The 19317-nt window shown below is 49.3% G+C and overlaps 1 protein-coding gene across 1 annotated transcript; it reads left to right on the plus strand.

The window, feature by feature from the left end:
• Positions 1-634: 634 nt before the first annotated feature.
• Positions 635-13463, plus strand: LOC131096354 (olfactory receptor 14A16-like). Its single transcript, XM_058044694.1, has 4 exons — positions 635-1314; positions 12046-12169; positions 12842-12985; positions 13452-13463. Exons 1-4 carry the CDS (start codon positions 635-637, stop codon positions 13461-13463), a joined length of 960 nt encoding a protein of 319 aa, XP_057900677.1.
• The last annotated feature ends 5854 nt before the right edge of the window (positions 13464-19317 follow it).

Raw genomic sequence — 19317 nt, forward strand, 5'->3', positions numbered from 1 at the left:
TATCTCAGATGTGAATAAACAAGACGCTGACGAAAATCAGCACAGGGCCCCTCACAGGCAGCATCTTTGTCACTTTTCCAGTCTCCTCAGGGTTGCTCTGACGTTGCCATCAGAGCTTGCAGAGCCAGAGCTGCCCCTGGGCAGTGCCAGAGCTGGGAGGGGTCTGCAAAGCAGAGCTGAGCCCCCAGGGCTGGGCTGGGCTCTGGCAGCACTGGCAGGGCCCAGCCCTGGGCACAGGGAAGCAGCTGCTGGAAGGGACAGCTCCAGGCAGCAGAGCCCCGGGCAGGCAGTGGGGGGAAAGTGCCCCCAGGCTGTGCTGGAATATTTAAAGTCCTCTCCAAACCCAAGTATTCTATGAGTACTTTTTTTACAGATCCCCATGCCAAGACACAGCAAATGACTAACAGCAGCTCCATCAGGCACTTCCTCCTGCTGGCATTGGCAGACACGGGGCAGCTGCAGCTCCTGCACTTCTGCCTCTTGCTGGGCATTTCCCTGGCTGCCCTCCTGGGCAACGGCCTCATCATCAGCGCCGTAGCCTGCACCTGCACACCTGCACATGCCCATGTTCTTCTTCCTTCTCAACCTGGCCCTCAGCGACCTGGGCTCCATCTGCACCACTGTCTCCAAAGCCATGCACAATTCCCTCTGGGACACGAGGGACATCTCCTACTCAGGATGTGCTGCTCAGGTCTTCCTGATTTTCTTCTTCATCTCAGCAGAGCTTTGCCTCCTGACCATCATGTGCTATGACCGCTACGTGTCCATCTGCAAACCCCTGCACTACGGGACCGTCCTGGGCAGCAGAGCTTGTGCCCACATGGCAGCAGCTGCCTGGGCCAGTGCCTTTCTCAATGCTCTCATGCACATAGCCAATACATTTTCCCTGCCCCTGTGCCATGGCAATGCCCTGGACCAGTTCTTCAGTGAAATCCCCCAGATCCTCAAGCTCTCTTGCTCACAGTCCAACTTCAGGGAACTTGGGCTAATTGCTGTTAGTGTGTGTTTAGCTTTTGGCTGTTTTGTGTTCATTGTTTTCTCCTATGTGCAGATCTTCAGGGCTGTGCTGAGGATCCCCTCTGACCAGGGACGGCACAAAGCCTTTTCCACCTGCCTCCCTCACCTGGCTGTGGTCACCCTGTTCATCAGCACTTCATTTTTTACATACCTGAAGCCCCCCTCCATGTCCTCCCCATCCCTGGATCTGGCCCTGTCAGTTCTGTACTCGGTGGTGCCTCCAGCCCTGAACCCCCTCATCTACAGCCTGAGGAACCAGGAGCTCAAGGCTGCACTGTGGAGACTGATGACGGGATGGTGTCACAAACATTAACCGTCTGGCCAATTTGTGCTACTCACTTGTAATAAAAGCCATCTTTGATACTCTTTTTGGTTTCATTTTGGAGGTTCTTTACTGTTGTTTTCATTTTTTTTAAATTTACACAGAGAAATGTCACTTTTTCTGCTATTTCTCATTTTATTTCTCTCCACCTTCCCTGTGGTCACAGACTGTGCCAATGAGAAGCTATTCCCTTGGTGGGTTTTTAAAGAAACTAAAGGATCTCCCAGCCAAGTTTTCTGCAGAGATGCCTTTTTGTTCCTTCTCTGGAGCTGCAGCGGCAATGTCTGTGTGCAGAGCTGGGGCAGATAAGTACTGGCACAGCAGCTGTGCCCAGCAGCAGCAGCAGCAGCACTTGGTGTTGCCAGTGCTGCTGCTGTGGCCCTGCCCCGCTGCCCTGGTGGCCCTGGTGTTGCTGTAGGGCCTGAGTGCTCTCAGGGCCGGGCACAGCCCTGGGGGTGGCAGTGCCGGGGCTGCAGCAGGGACAGGCCATGGGCACTGCTGGGGCAGCGCTGACGCCTCAGCCCAGGGCCTGGGGACTCCAGGCTCCTTGCCCAGGCTCTCTCAAGAACCAGGCCAATGCTCAGCACAGAAAAGCCCCGTGAGCAGCCCCAGGCTGGCCACGGGCAGGCCGGGGGCAAACAGCATGGCTGGGGCTCTGCAAGGGCCCTGGGGCAGATGGGAAGGAGCAGCAGAGCAGGGGCTGATCCATCCCCAGTGCGCTGCACAGCCCAGGGCAGCGTCCCAGAGCGTCCTCATGCAGCTGCCAACAACATCCCCCCTCTGCAGCCCTGGCCTCTCCCCCAGCTCACACAGGTGCCCCATCCTTGCAGGCACAGACACGACAGCACTGGCTCAGCAGCCCCTGTTTGCATTGCACAGAGCAGGGGGAGCACCCCCATGCTGTTGGTGTGGGGACATGAACCTGAGGGAGCACAAATGCCATCAGTCCCTGGGGCCAGCAAGGGCTGGGGGACACCAGGGAAACCACCCAGCTTTGTCCTGGCATCTGCAGTCAGCCAGAAAGTTTGTTCCCATCAGCTGGGAGTTTCCTGTGCCACTGCAGGCGCTGTTGCTCAGAGCCAGGGCTGCCTGGCAGCCACCCCCAAACTGCCCTGAGTATTTCCCTGGCTTCACCTTGGCTTTCTTTATTTGTCCCTGATCTAGATTCCCTCCTATTGCCCATTGCTGTCCTCTCGCCTGCAAACAGCCCATCTCTGTTTGCCCTTTCCTCTCTGGCCCCACTCCCCATTGCAGTTCCTGACTTGGCACCATGGGAACGTCCCTTGGGCAGCAGGATCGTCCTACAAGTGCTGCAGGAATTGTCTGCAGGCTCCTGCAGTGCCTGGTGCTGCTCCCTTGCCAGAGGCACCCCAGGCCATGGGGGCACATCTGGGCTGCTGTGTCTGGCTCTGGGGCTCCCTGTTCTGGGCCGTGAGGAGGGGCTGCAGAGGCTCTGCAGGACTGACAGGATGGGCTTTGGGGCTGGCAGGAGAAGCTGAGGGACCTGGGCTGCTGGAGCTTCTGAAGAGGAGGCCCAGGGCTCCTCCTGCAACTGCTCCAAGGGTGGTTCCAGAGAGTCACAGAATCAGCGATGTTGGAAAAGACCTTGGAGATCATCAAGTCCAGTCCGTGCCCTGACACTGCCTTGTCTCCCCTGAGCCTCCTCTTCTCCAGGATAAACAACTGCAGGTCCCTCAGCTGCTCTTCACAGGAGTTGGTAGCTTGTGTTCCAGACCCCTTCCCAGCCTTGTTTCCTGTGGAGAGTTTAGTTCAAGCATGGCTTAAAGAAAAAGGCCATGAAGGCATACAGTTGAGAGAGCAATAAAAGGTAGTTGCGAAGCAGTTCCAAAAGCAGTTCCCAGGCTGATTTCTATAAACAATTAGGCTCTCTCATGCATCACTTTATAAACAATAAGGTTCTCAGACAGTCTTCCCATAACAAGCAAAACACCCTCTCTGGGAAAAGATGGCACCCTGGGAACAGATATGGAAGTTTTGGGAACCTTTCATATCATAGTGGGAACACTGGTTTTGTTTTTAAGAAACAATTATAGGAATTGTAAAACAAAGGGAGTGGTTAGAGTTTTCTCTGTTAGCCTATCGTGAACCTGGATTTTGGAATATGCATGAAGTTAATTAGCACTGTTATTTAAAGTGACTGATCGATCAATAAATCGGAGTTCGATGCATTAAAGGAATGTCGTCTCCCCTTCACTTCAATAGTTGCCCTTCTCTGGACGTGCTCCAGCCCCTCCATGGCCTTCCTAAATTGGGGGACTGGACACAGCACTCGAGGTGCTGCCCAAGCAGTGCTGAGCACATGGGAACAATCACTGCCCTGCTCCTGCTGGCCACACCATTCCTGATGCAGGCCAGGAGCCATTGGCCTTCTTGGCCCCCTGGGCACACTGCTGCCTCATGTCCAGCCTGCTGTCCATCAGTCCCTGCAGGTCCCTTTCTGCCTGGCTGCCATCCAGCCACTCTGTCCCCAGCCTGTAGCACTGCAGGGGTTGTTGTGGCCAACATGCAGGGCCCAGCACTTGGACTTGTTAAACCTCACTGTGTTGGATTTGGGTTCTGGATCCAGCCTGTCCAGGTCCCTCTGCAGAGCCCTCCTACCCTCCAGCAGATCCACACTCACACCCAGCTTGGTGTCATCTGCAAATTTGCTGATGCTGGACTCAGTCCCCTCATGCAGATCATCAATGCAGATATTGAAATCCACACTGGCTGGCTCTGATCCCTCGGCCATCCTGTGGGCGCCCTGGGATGGCACTCAAGGTGTTCTGTTCCATAACCTTGCCGGGCACCCAGGTCAGGCTGACAGGCCTGGAGTTCCCCAGCTCCTCCTTCCAGCCCTTCTTGGGGATGGGCTCACACTGGCACCTCCAGTGCTCTGGGACCTCCTTGCTGAGCCAGGACTGATGGTAAATGATGGAGAGCAGCTTGGGGAGCTCATCCACAGCTCCGTCATCCCCCTGAGATGGATCCCATCCTGTCCCATACACCTGTGAGCATCTGAGTGGCTCAGCAGGTCACCAACTGCTCCCTCCTAGATTAGAAAGGCTGTTCTGCTCCCTGTGCCCATCCACCAGCTCTGGAGAACACTCGTCCTGAGGGCAACTTGTACAAATACTGAAAATTGACAAACAAGATATTAAGTAGCTTTGTCTTTTTCTTATTTTCAGCTACGTTATTCTCTCTCCTTCTCCCTCCTGTTGCTATAAATTTTTTTATAAAAACATTTTTCATTCTTTTTAGACAAGCCTCCAGGTTAAACTCTAATTGAGCTTTCACCTCTCAGCTTCACTTTCTTAATAACCTAATGACATCCTTATACACTTCCTGCAATTCTGGTCCTTTCTTCTCCTGAGTTCCCAGAAAAGCTGCATGGGAAGCCAGGACAGTCCTTTTCCTCACTAGATCATATTTTGGCACACTGGGACAGACTGCTACTTCCCCCTTAAGATTACGTTCTTGAAATGTGTCCATTCTTCCTGACTCCTTGGTTTTTAAGGGCTGTTTCCCTTCAAAAAATCAGTACCTGATTCAGTACTCCCCAAATCAGCATCCTAAACAGGCCAAAGTCTGCCCTTCCTAATTCCAGTGCAGAAGTTTGTTTGCTGCCCCTCCTTCTTTCACAGAGCATTGAAAACCTGATTATTTCATGGTCACTGTGCCCCAGGCAGCCTCTGAGCCCCACATCTGCCACCAGTACTTCTCTGTTTGTGAACAGCAGCAGACAGAACTTTCCTTGGCAGTGGGAGTGTTACCAAAAATTTGGTAAAACAGAAAACTCCTTAACCCCAATGTAGCATTAAGAAGTAATATTCTTTATTCAGCTGGATGCACGGGGGATAGCTCCTCCCAAAGCTGTGCATGCTGAGTACAGGGAAGTTTCCGTTTATATTCTGTATATTACACACATATTCATTGATTTTCCCAGACTCAACATAAATATGATAATCATTTCCACAAAATCATTCACATATTTCCCCTCCCATTAACCCATGCATTCTTCTGTCCTGGAGGTCTCTTTGGTGGTCCCTGGTGGTCGTGGATCCCAATGTTCCAGTGGCACTGGCTGTGACATTGGTCACAAGGGTTGCAGGTGAAGAGAGCAGCGAGAACGTTGATCCATGATCAGAAGGCTTGATTTAATTTTTTATGATATATACACTACATTATAACTATACTAAAAGAAATAGAAGAGAAAGGTTCTCAGAAGGCTAGCTAAGCTAAGAATAGAACAAAAAGAATGAATAACAAAGATCTGTGTCTCAGAGAGTGAGCGGGAGCCAGCTCTGCCGTGAGTGGCCAGTAAATCCAAACATCCACAGGAGACCAATCACAGATCCACCTGTTGCACTGCACAGCAGCAGATAACGAATGTTTATATTTGTTGCTGAAACTTCTCAGCTTCAGCAGGAAAAATCTTAATGAAAGGATTTTAATGAAAAGATGTCTGTGACACCTGGCTGAGCTGGCAGGACACTGAGGCTGGTGAACTTCCAGTTCCCCTTCTCACACAATGGGCATTGTGTGGCTTCCAAAGGCCTGGGGTTTTGGAGAACAAGGTCCAGGTGTCAGCTCACCTGGTGGAGACAATTCATCATCTGGTAACATGAGGTCACAGAGTGGGCTTTGACATCACAGAGCGGGTTATGTGAGGTGTTTGAGCAGCTATGACATCATATACTGCCCCTGTGACATCACAGAGCCATCTGTGACATCAAAGGGCAGAGGTCTGACATCACAGATCAGAATATGACATCACAGAGTTGGCCGTGACATCAGAGACCAGCTGTGTGACATTAGAAAATGGGCTGTGACATCACAGGGCAGAGGTTTGACATCACAGAGCAGGCTGTAACATCACAGAGCAGGCTGTGTCATCCCAGAGGGGCTGTGTGACATCCCAGCAGGGCTGTGTCAGGTCACTGGGTTGGTCACTCCGCCCCAGCTCCCCCTCACAGTTTCTCCCAACAAGTCCAATGCTGTTCATGCCCAGCAGGGTCCCTGTCCCCATGGATCCCCCCGGCCCACCTGGAGCCACAGCCTCCACCAAAGGATGTTCCCCAGGATCCACCCCAGAGCCTGACATGGGGACAAGGGGCCAGGGCTGTGTGACCAGGACATCAAGGATGTGGGTTATCCAGGTCACTGTGGCCTGGGTTGGGTTGGCCAGGGCAGGAAAGATGTCTGGCAGCTGGAGCAGGGTCTGGGAAGGGCCTCCAAGGTGGGGCTGGAGCCCTTGGGCTGTGAGCAGAGGCTGAGGGAGCTGGGCTTGTCCAGCCCGGAGCAGGGAAGGCTGAGGGGCTCCTCATCCCAGCCTGGCAGTGCCAGCGAGGAGGGGATGGAGAAAACAGAGTCAGGCTCTTGACAGGGAGTCTGGTGGGAGACAAAAGCCAATGGGTGGAAGGGGAAGGAGGGGAGATCAGCCAGGACAGGAGGAGATGAAATGAGTCAGACTGCTTTCAGCATTTCCTCAACACCAAAATCAGCCTGACCTCCCTTCTCCATCCACCACTGACAGCTTTCCAAATCAGGAATTGTTGGAGCTGTTTTGCCCCCACTCCAGGACAAGCATCCTGATACAAGAATTTAATTGTGTTTATATCTACCACAGAACCATGTTTGTCTGAAATTAATTTTAGTATGGAAATCACTTGGGGATGGTGGACTCATCAGATGCTGCTGGGACATTGCACATAGCTCAGGGAAGAGCGTTATTGTTATTAAATTCTGTCCTGTTCAACTGTGGTCTGTTTGGCCAAGAAGAGAAACTTTCTGTGCCTCTGAGTCTCATCAGTTCCTGACCCCCAAAGGACAGAAACCCTGATGAGCTGTGCTTCCCGCTCCAGTGGTGGCACTTCCACCTTCCTCCATAGCCAGAGCAGAGCTCCTTTGTCCCAGCAAGTCCCTGGCAAAGGAGGAATGAAGGAAACAGGAGAGGCTGTGGGGATCAGGTGCGGGGTAGATCCAGGGACAAGACTGACTTTTGCATTTGATGGAGCTGTGCCTTCCCCTGGCTTTGTTGGTTGACAATAAATGAACATCTCTCTGTGTCTCGAGCAGCTCCTTCTCCAAGGAAAGCAGGTGGGAGCTGGAACCAAGGAGCTGAAAGCTGCAGGTGCAGCCTGGGCTGGAGGGAGCTCAGATTTGCACAAGGCTGCTCTGAGTGCCAGGGCTGGGATGGGGGAAATGGTGGGGTGGGGATAGGGACACAGTCTGATTGATTGTCAGGTCAGCCATGAGTGGTGTTGATTTTTATATCTTCAAACTGCATGAGGAGGTACTTGGTTTCAATGTCAAGTGGAGATTGCTATTAGCAGGGAAAAAAAAACAAAAAACAACTAAACAGGTCCTACAAAATGTTTTCTCACAGTATTTTTAAATAGAACATATTCAGTTGAATGCACTTCTGAAATCTCTCTTTTTAACCACACAAGATTTGGAAACTGAAATCAAATTATTCCCAGAGGCTTTGGTTGTTAAGGTGTTCTGAATGGTAATGAGCCCTGGGACACTGAATTCCTGCACTCAAGAGCTGAAGGCTGAACAAGCCTCTGGAGCAGGAAAATTCAGCAGCAGCCTCCAAGTTGCTGAGGATGTCAGCAGCCCCCACTGAGGCCATCCCTGCCCAGAGACCGTGGGGGAATGGGCAGACAAGGAGAGCGTCCCTGGGGCTGGGGCAGCACAACTCAGAGGCACCAGCGGCTCCAGCTGGGAAATGGAGTGTGGAATGTGGCTGGGAAAGCCCTGCCTGGGCTGGGCCAAGCAGGACACACAAGCCCTGACCCTCATCCCCCAAACGCTTTTTTCAAGGTGACATTTCAAAGGAATTGCATTTGTTTGTCCTCTGAGTTGGACTCCCTGGAGAAGTAAGAACAAGAGATTCTGAGGAGCTCAATAGAACTAAACAGCCTTTACTGGGTATTTTAGTATATCAGAGAAACTTTGGCAGAAGGTTTATTATGACATCGTAGTGGTTTTGGTTTCATAATTTAAGATTTTTCTAATCTTGAGATTTCTTAATTATTGTATTGATGAGTGTGGTGTGTTTTAGTATCGGGTAATTATTTATTTATTTATTTATTTTGTTGTGAGATTGGATTAAGAGTAAGGTAAAGTATGCTGAAAATTTAAAAGGGTATAAAGAAAATTTTATTAAAATCAGATAACATAAAAAATAAGTAAGAATTAAAATAAATTCTCTAGAACACAGTTTTTTCTTTACAACTTTTCTTTTTTTTTAACCTGACAATGTAAAGAAACTAAACTGAAAATTTCTAGTAGTTTACTATTTCTAGATTTGTCTTTTTTTAGTTTTAGGGAGAGATGGTTTTCTTGTTAATTTAACAGAGTTTTTTTACACGATGAAATTTTTTTTTTGTGGTCCTTAATTTTGTCATGGATAACAGTTGTCTGGGGAACTTCGCTACTGTGAAGTTGTTTTTTGCTACAAGCTGTTTTACAACTTGTTGATGGGCCATGTTGACTTATGAGGTATAGTTTTAAATATGAGTTGTTTAAAGGTAAGTGTTTTTATTATTTCTTTTAAAAAATATTTTTATCTCTGGGAATAGCGATCTTCTCTTGGGCGTACTGGATTACATTTTCCCCCCTGTTTAAATTTTTATGAAAGTACAGTTATTTAAACAGTTTTTTTATGTTAGCATGGAGGTTTTTCTTTGGTATGAATTTGAATTTTTTATAGGTTTTTTTTTTTATTGAAAAAGAGTTTTTTCCTTATAATTTATAAGAGGATTTTAGTTTTAAAGATAAAGTATCTTTTCCTTTTTTTTTTTTTTTGGATTTAATTTCTTCTTTACTGACTTAGATGGTTTTTAATTGTTTTTTATATGCTTGTATTTTGTTTTTCTTTTACTCAAGGTAGGATTGAAGTATTAAAAGGATTAACACCTGACCTATCAGTAGCTTGTGGTTGAAGTTGTGTTTGGGTTGTGATAGGGTTTGTTTTATGGTTATGGTTGATTTTGGTGGGGTTTTGTTTTTAAATTTACTTGTAGGGTTATTTTGTGTGGGTTGTAGGTTCTGGGGGTTTTTGATTTTAATTGTCTTGTGGGGAGGGGACTTGATGGTAAGATTTTATTAGCTGTGGCTGGCTTTGTTCTGGGTAGGGTTTTGTAGCCTCTTTTGTTTTCCTTTTTGGTAGCTGTTGGGGTTTGTTTTGGTTAGAATGGGGCCAATGGTGGGGGGAGGGGGCAGCCTGGGGAGGGGGGAAGGGACTCAGGCCACAGCAGGGTGGTTTGGTTTGGTTTGGTTTGGTTGAGATGGGGGCCTGGGCTAGGGTCCGCTACTTCTTTATTGATTGGAAAAGAAAGAGGAGGTTCCTGAGTTTTTCCACCTTTAACATTTGTGTTTCACACAGGCATGTTCAGTATCTTAGTGGTTTAACAGATTGTCGTGGTTTGACCAGAAATGGGACATCTGGGATATGTTGTTTTTGCTGTGGTCACCAATGGGTGTTCGGATTTTAAGATGAGCACCTGGTTTGACCAGTGGGGCATTGGATCCGCCTCTTGAGACTACAAACCCAAGGAGTTAAAAGCAGGGCTCTTGTTCTTCAGAGCCCTCTTGGGATTTCCAGCGTGAAGGAGTTGGGTCTCCCTCCCCCGGCCCAGTTGCTGGCTGGGCTGGGGGAGGGGAAAGCCACGTGGCCCATCTACGGTAGGCCCGGATTCAGTGGAAGGGTGGGGGAGCATCGAGCGACCTGCTTACCCCCCCTCCCCTTTTTTGGAGACGGAGAGAGAATGCAGCCTCTGCTGGAACTTTTACCTTGAAACTTGATATCATGTGCTGGCAGCACGGCTGGGAGGAGAAGGGGGGGGCAGCGAGCAGCCCAGCCGCCTGGATGAGCTTTTAACCCTTGTGGATAGTGAGAACTTCACGGAACATTACCTTTCCTAGGAAAGGGATAAGAGTGGAAGATGAAGGAAGAAACAGGCCATTAAGGGGGTCTGGCAAAGAGAAAGAGAAATGTTGAAGGAATGGGGGAAGATGGAGTGGCAACTTTGCTGGACTCTTTTGTTGTAGATCCATGGACTGTTTCCTGGTGATACAGAGGCTGCATTGCAGGGGGAAATGGAGGCTCAGAGCCAGGAGAGTTTGGTGTTGAGACCCCTCGGCCCCAGGGGGTGTAGAAGAAATGGGGGGGACAAAGGTCCCAGAGATGAGAGTGTGCTCTGCTTGGAACGAGACGAGGCATCCTTAAAAAGGCCCACCCTGAAAGCAGGCCTCTGCCTCATCCCATGCCTGGTGGTGAGAGCACCTTGGCATGGAAAGGAGATGTCACGAGATAGCAGGACTCCGGGCGGTGTGCTAATTGTGACAAGAAGTCCATGGTACAAGGAAGGACTCTGTCTACTCTTCATAAGCTCAAGATTTGATTTTCTAAAGGGTGGTGCCAGACCGAGTGTGGATAATTTTGGGAGATGAATTGTACTGGGATCTGGGGGAAGGGGGAGGTGTTTCTGTGTAGTTTTCATTCTCCTTGTGATTTCTTTTTTTCTCTTTTTTTGTGTGTGTGTAGTTTAGTAATTGTGTGTAGTTTAGTTAATAAACTTTTCTTTATGTTTAAGCTGGAGCCTGCTTTGCTTATTCCTGCTCACATCTCACAGCAGATATCAGGTAGAGGGTATACTCATGGGGGCTCTGGCTTTGCCAGGCCCAAACCATAACAACTTCCATCCCCCTTCCCACAGGTTGTATTCTGTAGGTGACAACATCATGGTCCTAATACATTTTAAATCATAGGGAGTTATGATGTGCTGTAAACATGGCCCTCATTAGGCCATTAAAACAAAGTAAGTCCTTCTTATGGTCTTTAGCTGCCCTACACAGATCCTTGATTTCCCTGTAAACCAATGGCTGATACCTGGGATTCTGCCCCCTTCTTTCATAACATACGAGGGCAATGAGGGGTTTTGAGACTCTTTTCCAGTCTCCTTCCTTAACTGCTTCCTTCCGAATCCTTTTCCTAGGGACCTTCTGGGGTTGAGGGGAAAAGTGGCTCTGGGGAATCCAAACTGTCTTCCAGGGAGGAAGAATAAGTTGGAGGACAAACATTTGGTTTAGAAATGGTGTGACAGTTGGGCTTAGTATCTTTGACCATGGGGTTATATTATTGCTGGAGGGTGAGGCAAAGGGCACTGCCATTTTGTCAGTTGTTGAGGAGGAAGGGACTTGATTTACAATGGAGGAATTCCGGGGTAGAGTTCTGGAGGCATTGCCCAGGGTGAAAGTGGAATGATTGATAGTAGGGACATGACCCACAGTTGTGAGGATGGAGTGTGGGATCTCAGCACCTCAGGATGGAGGTGCAGAGTGGCCGAGAACACCCTTGGTGGCTCAGGCCACCTAAACAGCCGAGAAATCGACAAGTGGCATCCCTGAGCTATCTCCGGTCATAAATCAGCCAGGAGAAACAGAAACCGAGAAGTGGCGTTCGCTGCGTGGGCTACTCCCCACCAACCTTTCGGGGGGGCATCAGCCCTGAAGAGCTGAAGAGCTAAAGAGCTGAAAAGCCAAGAGGGCAGCTCCAATCTAGGACGAGTTCCCAGGAGAGCACTGATAGCTCCTGAGGAGAGAAGCCTGAAGAAAAAAGAAAAAGAAAAAAAACCCAAAAAAACGGCCAGAAGAGTCTGCAAAAAACAGCAGTCACTGAGAATTCCATCTCTCAGCTTCTGCCGAAGACAGTTCGTAGCAGAGCAGTCCGGATCGGAATCGGAAGGCGCCTCGGGATCCTTCTCCCGTGACCTGCTGGACAGAGACGGGAGCCTTCGGACAGCTCTGACGACAGATTCGGTGAGAAGGTCAAAAAATAAGAACATAATTGCACACTCTCCCAGGAACAACGGGAAATTTTGTCCGCCTTACAAGGCGTGGCTCAAGCATATACAGAAGGGATCCCAAAGAAAGAATTAAAACAGCTATTGTTGTGGGCAAGGCTTAACTACCCACTTGCCGAAACATGCCTGCTATTCGAAGTGGGGTTTTGGCAGGAAATCAATAGGCACTTATATTTCTTAGCGGCAAAAAAAGACGAGACAGCGTTAAAGCTGCTCTCGCCGGCAGGAGTAATGCTAGAAAGGCATTTCGGTACAGTCAAAAAGACTGGGAGAGCAACGAAAAGTTGCGGCACCCTCAGAAGGAGGGGGGGAGCAAAGCTCCGGAAAAAAAAAAAAAAAATAGCTCTGGCCTCAAGAAGCCGGGGGAAAGGGCTCTCGAGAAAAGAGAGCAGGAAATAATATTAAAACCCCCGGTCCCAAAACCCAGAAACCCCAGAAAGCTCCTAAAGCGTCCTGAAACTCCGGAGAGTACAGGGGAGTCAGGATCGGAAGGGGGGGTGCAGGGGGCAGAGAAGGGATCGGGGGAGGCGCTTCCTCGCGGGGGACGCGGCGCGGCAGCGGCGGAGCAGGTGGGGAGCGCGGGTGAAGAGATAACAGGAGACACGTGTTCCCGTGCGGCTTTTGTCAGCGCAACGCCGGGGGTGGCGGTCGCCCCGGCCGGCAGAATAGCGGAGACGCGCGCGGCGGGCAAAACTCGCAAGAACCCGTGGGCAAAGTTGGCTCGAATTGCGGGGCGGGCCCGGGTGCCGGCGGGGGCCGGCTGTACACACCGGTGGGAGGAGTGGACACAGCGTCAGAGTCAGGGACAGACTGAGGGAGGAGACCTCGGAGGTGGAACAAGGGGGAGAGAGTGATGTCAGCTCGGGAGAGACAGGGAGCGGCTCGGAGAGCACCCAGACGCAGAGAGTAGAGCGCGGGCGGGGGCGGGCCCGATCTCCTGTGACGTCTTGGGCGAGGAGGGGCCGTGCTCGGGATCCTATATCCCGGGGCCCCACACCCTCTTCAGCCTTGGTACCTCTGGTTGTAACCCAGTCCCTTCCCTTCAAGGGTGACGTTCTGGTGTTCAAGCTCCATTTCCAGCTGAATTAAAAGCCAGGGAGACACGATCTCAAAACCAGATCATGAACACGGCAGTCGACAGGACGAGGGGCAGTCGAGCTCATGCTGTCATCCGAGCTGGGGAGGCCGGTGACAGTGCCACCTAGTGGGGGGCAAGGGTTTCTCTTGTATCTCCACAGATCGAGGTGTGACGTGGGTGTCGGCACGACACGTGAAACCATTTCGAGTGCGAGAACATGAAAACGCGGATCCGAGAAACAAAGATCCAAGAAACAAAGAGACGAGTACTCAGACAGGAGTCGAGACTCAGACTGCACAAGACGACTCGGAAGAGAAATAAAAAGAAACTAAAGACTTTGGGGAATTTTCTGTTAAGGTCCTGAATGAAAAACAGAATAATGATTTCACGCAGAAGCGGAATTATGGGTTTCATGATGCTTATGTGCATCATTCTTTCATTCATTGCAGTAAGCAATGGGGGTAATTTACCTATTACTCAGCCAAGGCAAAATGTATGGGAGACTTTAGCTCAGGCAGCAAATTTAGATAGTATCTGCCTGACACATTCGAGGCCAGGAAAACCATTTTCAGCATGCATGGTTGGATTGCCAGTGAACGAATGGCCAGTTCCAGGGCGCTCCACAGTTAACATTTCGCAGGTCATTAAAGATCCTGTGAAAGAGTGGTGTGCTTGGACACATTTACTTCCTGTGGCTTCTACAGAACCTCAGGAATTGGAGATTTTTGGGTCCATGACAATGGAACTCTGCATGCAGTTTGAGGCTCCGAATGTCACAAAGGCGAAAACTGTCGATTTGACTCCCATTCATGAATTCTATAAGAATGCGCCAGCATGTTGTAAATATACAGAAAAAACTACCAAAGGATCGGTCCAAGTCCCAGTGCAATTGCCACGGGGTTTGTTTTTAATTTGCGGGGACAGAATTTGGCACGGCATTCCTGCTAATGCCACGGGAGGTCCATGCAGCATTGGGGAAATTTCAATGTTGTCGCCTGATTTGAACTCGCTAAGAGAGAAAAAGCGCAAAGAAAAAAGATCAATAGAACAATATGCGGCAGATTGCAATGATAAAATATTTTCTTGGGACAAGAAAGCGAGTATTGCTATAGCAATCTTCTCACTTCAAGCAGCATCAGGGGTAGCCTTGACTCAAGTCGACCGCATGGGTTGTTGGTTGAGCAAACATGCACGGTCTGTGTCTGTCGCATTGGATGACATGTTAAAAGACATCAGTGGTGTAAGACAGGCGACTCTTCAAAACAGAGCGGTGATCGATTATCTATTGCTCACTCATGGACATGAATGTGAAGAGTTTGAAGGGATGTGCTGCATGAATCTCTCTGATCATTCAAGGTCAATTCATGAAAGTATCAAAAATATAAAGGACAGCATAAATAAGCTTGGCGAGATCACAGGATCATGGATCAATCAGCTGGTAGACTTCTTTGACATCTCTCCCATTTGGAGAGGAATTTTAAGGGTAGGATTCTATGTTTTAATAGTTCTCCTAGTCCTCATACTTGTCGTCCCATGCATATTTGCATGTTTAAAACACGCTATGAATCGGATAGCAAAAGGGGTCTTCCTGGTGCAAACAGAAGGGGGAGATGTGGGATCTCAGCACCTCAGGATGGAGGTGCAGAGTGGCCGAGAACACCCTTGGGGGGCTCGGGAGTCCTGGAATGTTGCCAGAAGTGTCTGGTGGCAGGACTTTGATCCTATACAGAAGACGACACCTGTATGAGGATGGGGGGATTCCATTAGGGTAAATGGTGAAGGGATAAGTTAATTAGAGTGTAAAACACAGGGTTTAGGATTTCTGTACAGGGGGGTCTAAAGAAGTAAGATGGAGGAATTGGGGCATGTCCTGTCCTTCTTCTTCTTCTTCTTGGCCTCCATCTTCTGTTGTGAGGGTGGCACTTTGGGATTGGTTATTACTAAAAGTGCACTGGTTAATAAGGGTAGAAGGTATTGGGGAAAAATTATAAATATTGTATACGTAACTTTGGGTATAAAGATAAGTGACCGCCCCGGGGGCTCGCAGTGTGCTCATGGCTGGCTTGCTGTGCAGACCTCTGTTGGGCTGAAAGAAAATCTTTTAGATAAACAATTAATAAACACCGAGACCGAGAAAAGATCAGAAGTCTCTTCTCGTCCTTTGAAGCACCAGGCTGTCCAAGGCCACCCTGGGCCTTTCCAGGTCACCTAAACAGCCGAGAAACCGACAGCTCTGTCTCTCAGCAGTCTGAAAATTTCTGCTTTCCTTACATGGAAAAGAAAAAACCTTTCATGGTCAAATCAGAAGGAGAGCTTCCATCCGTACAGTCACCCTCTGCTCAATTGGCTACTCAAGTCAATGCATGAATGGTAGGCCCATCCCAGAAAGTGCCAGGAAACAAAGGGGGGGTTCTGGCAGGCTCTCCACGTCACCAGGCTCTGGCTTGGTGACGGGCAGAATGTGGCTTGGGCTAGGAGAGAAACATGGTCACTGAGTGTTTCAGCAGCACTGCACAAGAAGCAGAAGAGACTCTGTAGCCTTTACACCCTCATGCCCAGGTTTCAGGCATGTTTCCCAGTGAGAAGAAATTGCACAGGGGGTTAAGTTCCTCCCTAAAAACCAGTGCCTTAGCAACTTTCTTGTGTTTGGGCTTCTTTTCTTCATTTCTGCAAATGTAACACCACTTCTGAGAGGCTTGCATTGTGGTTTGAGGGGCATCTTCACAGACAGACAAGTGGGAACAACTTGAAACCCAAAGCAAATGTTGCCTGAGAAGAGCTGGGGAGTGTTTGCCTGTGGGGAGGCTTGAGCTGTCTGGCAGTCCCCTTCCATGATGTGCACAAACATCCAGCTGCTCCCCAGAACTCAGTCCCTCTGGGCACGCAGGCCTCTGGAAACACCTGACGATTCCAGCCTTTCTCCTGCTCAAGAGCATCTAACCTAAGCTGAGCTCCAGTGTCTTCAGCAAGGCCAAGGATGCTCACTTCCATGCAGCTGACAGTGTCCATGGAGCTCAGCAGGTCTTTCTGATACTCCTCAGGCCAAGGAATTACAGTGTAGATTGGCAAGACATTGGCTGATCATTATCCAGTGTGGTTCATGTGGAACCAAGCTCTAACACGCTGACAAGTCAGAGGGAGAGAGCTCATTCTGCTTTTGCAAGATGGTATTTAGAAACATAAGACACCGACTTGGAACTATTCAAACCTCAACTTGCAGAATCCATCTCAAATAGACAAAAATAAAAATGGCAAGAGGCCTTGGAGTCTCCATAAAAATGCCCACCACTGTCATGATAACTCTGTGCTCGTGGCGCTGAAATAGATGGTGACCAAAGAGACTTTGCTATTATCCTCTTTAACCCAAAGGAGAATTTCAAAGCCAGAAATGGCAATGCACTCTCCTTGTGTACAAATAATTGATGCGGCTTCCTGTCCTTTTCCCACATCACCAGAGGTGACAAAGAGGGTTTTATCCTGACTCTCAGCTGAGCTCAGCCACTGGCCATGGTGGGGAGCTGGAGCCCTCCCTGTCATTAGAACTGTGCAGGCCAGGGATGGCCCTGCTCCTGTGGTAAAGAAACACAGCACCAGTGTCAACTGCCCACGCTGGATCCCTGCCCAGGCACCTGCCTGCGAGCTCATCAACTTGTTAAAGTACCAAGAAACAGCCAAGGGTTTGGCAAACAATTCTAACTGCAGTCAGAGAAAAACACATCCTACACTTATCCAGGCCACCCACACACATGACTGAACAATGTACAGATGACTTGAAAGCCTGAAAGTTTCAACGACCACAGGATTTGGAAAAGATGCTACAGAATGGAAGAGAAGAGCTGCGTTTAAAAAATGAAAAAGCAAGCGGAACTGCTTGGGCATTGCTTTGGTAGTAGGTTTTTTTCTCTTTTCGTTTTTTGTTTAGTTTTCTTTTTCCTTTTTTCCTATGTTTTCTATGAAATTTAAACTGGAAAGGTCTAACCTCTATTTCTCAGGATATTTATCACATGTCTACCCTGTCCACTGAAAAATTCTTGTCCTTCAGAAACAGACTTCCAACATTGTTCAAAAAACAAGTGGGAAATGTCAGGCATGGCTGGAGGCCAAAATGGCAGGTTTCTGAACTGGTTAGGTTTCTGAACTGCCACTTCCCTTTCTGACACAACCAAAGCTACAGCAGATGCTGATGTGCTGCAGGGGCATTTTTAGAAGGGGACCTTTGTGGAAGTGGTGCCAGCAGATGGCAATGGGATTTTGTCCAGTGGCACACAGAACATGGGACAGGTGAGAAAGACAGTGGGATCAGTGAGTATTTGCGCCTTACCAAGACAGGAGTTGCATTCCAGGAAGGAACTTCTCGTTCCACCATTTCGATGCCCACAATTCCCAAAGACCATATGTCCACTTTGGGGCCACATGGTTGGCCTGTCACCACTTCAGGCGCCAGCCACCCAGCAGCGCCGGCCACGGAGCTCCATCTGCCCTGCTCAGGGGTGAGCTGAGCAAAGAGGCCAAAGTCAGCTGTGGAGAAAACAACAAACCATGAAAGCCAGCTCCAGTTAGGAAACCAAGCAAAAGAATTCCCCACTCTCAGGCTAACAATGTGCTGTTGGATCTCCTGGAGAACTGTCCATGCTCGATTTCCTTGGGGCTTTAGCCAAGGGAGTATGGAATTGGCCACTTCCAAAAAATCCCAGGTTTCTTAACGCTCCTCACAGCAGTGGACTTCATTCCCCTGAAGCTTTAGATTGTAGCTCCCTCTGTCTGGAAGGGACACACACAGAGCAAGGCCACTCTTGACTACTTGTGGTTCGTTATACCTTTGTGCACATTCCAACTGTGCCCTCAGCTCGCAGCAGGGGTCCCTGCACTGCCACCAGCACCATTTCTGGGGAGCTGGCAGTCACGCCAAGCAGCCCCACACCCACATCCCTGGAATGCTGCACCTGACCAAGAATATACTGACCCAGCTTGACAGAGCCGTCAGTTCTGAGAAGGATGTTGCTACTCTTCACATCTTGGTGGATGATGTGGTTTGAATGAAGAAAATCCAGTCCTTGCAGGCACTGAGAGAGAAAACAGAAAGAGGAGGGCAAAAATGAGTGATGTGATTTCATCACACAAGAAAGGAAACAAAGAATCTAAAAGATTCCCTCTCCAGGGGAATGGGGAGTAATGGCAGAACAGTAATGGCCACTGAGAGGAAGAGCTTGCTGCTCCAACACTTGCAGAGCAGGACCTTTCTGAGGAAAGGCACGTCAGCTTTTGAAAGAGCAACAGCACCTGCTGGTGTAGGCTGTCCCCTGCAAACCAGCCAGGGTGACTCCTGCTGCAGTGGACGTGCTTTTTCCATGCAGAGGACAAAGGAGGGGTTTTGAAAGGAAAAGTGCCTCCCTTTGGTGTTTAGTGGATCACTTTTGGGTGGGAGGCTGCATGGAAAAGATTTTCTTGCTGGCCTCAGCACAGGCTTGGATGTATCACACCAGTCACTTCCCAGAAGCAAAGAGCATTTTGACTGCACTTCTATCCTTTTCAGCTGAGGACCGTGAGAAATGAGTCTTTTTGCTTTGCTGGTCATTTCATATCCTGCCACCAGCTCCTTTGCTTTTACTGGCAAGGAATGCAGTGAAGACAGACTCCAGGCAAATGTTTAGAGAGGCAAGGTGGAGAACAGCAAATACAAATACAAGAGACAGAGCAAGAATACAACAGCAGGAGATAAGAGTACTGGCACTGAGTACAGGGAGTGGCAGGGGCACTGGCAGGCCTTTCACTTGAGATGCTTTTACTTGCCCATAGAATAGCAGCAACACAGAAACAAAGCTTGGCACAGGACATCACTTCAGCTCTGAGCCCCCGTTTCCCAGACAATGCTGCCCAAGCCCCTGGAAACACAGATGGGATTGCGGACCTCCCGACTGATGGCTGCCATCTCATCTTCCGACAGGTAGGTCTGGCTGATGACATTGCTCAGAGTGCCTCCATCCATATACTCCATAACCAGGGACAGTTCCTCACCCAAAAGGTAG

Source organism: Melospiza georgiana, unplaced genomic scaffold, assembly GCF_028018845.1.
Source record: "Melospiza georgiana isolate bMelGeo1 unplaced genomic scaffold, bMelGeo1.pri scaffold_29, whole genome shotgun sequence".
Classification (NCBI taxonomy): Eukaryota; Metazoa; Chordata; class Aves; order Passeriformes; family Passerellidae; genus Melospiza; species Melospiza georgiana.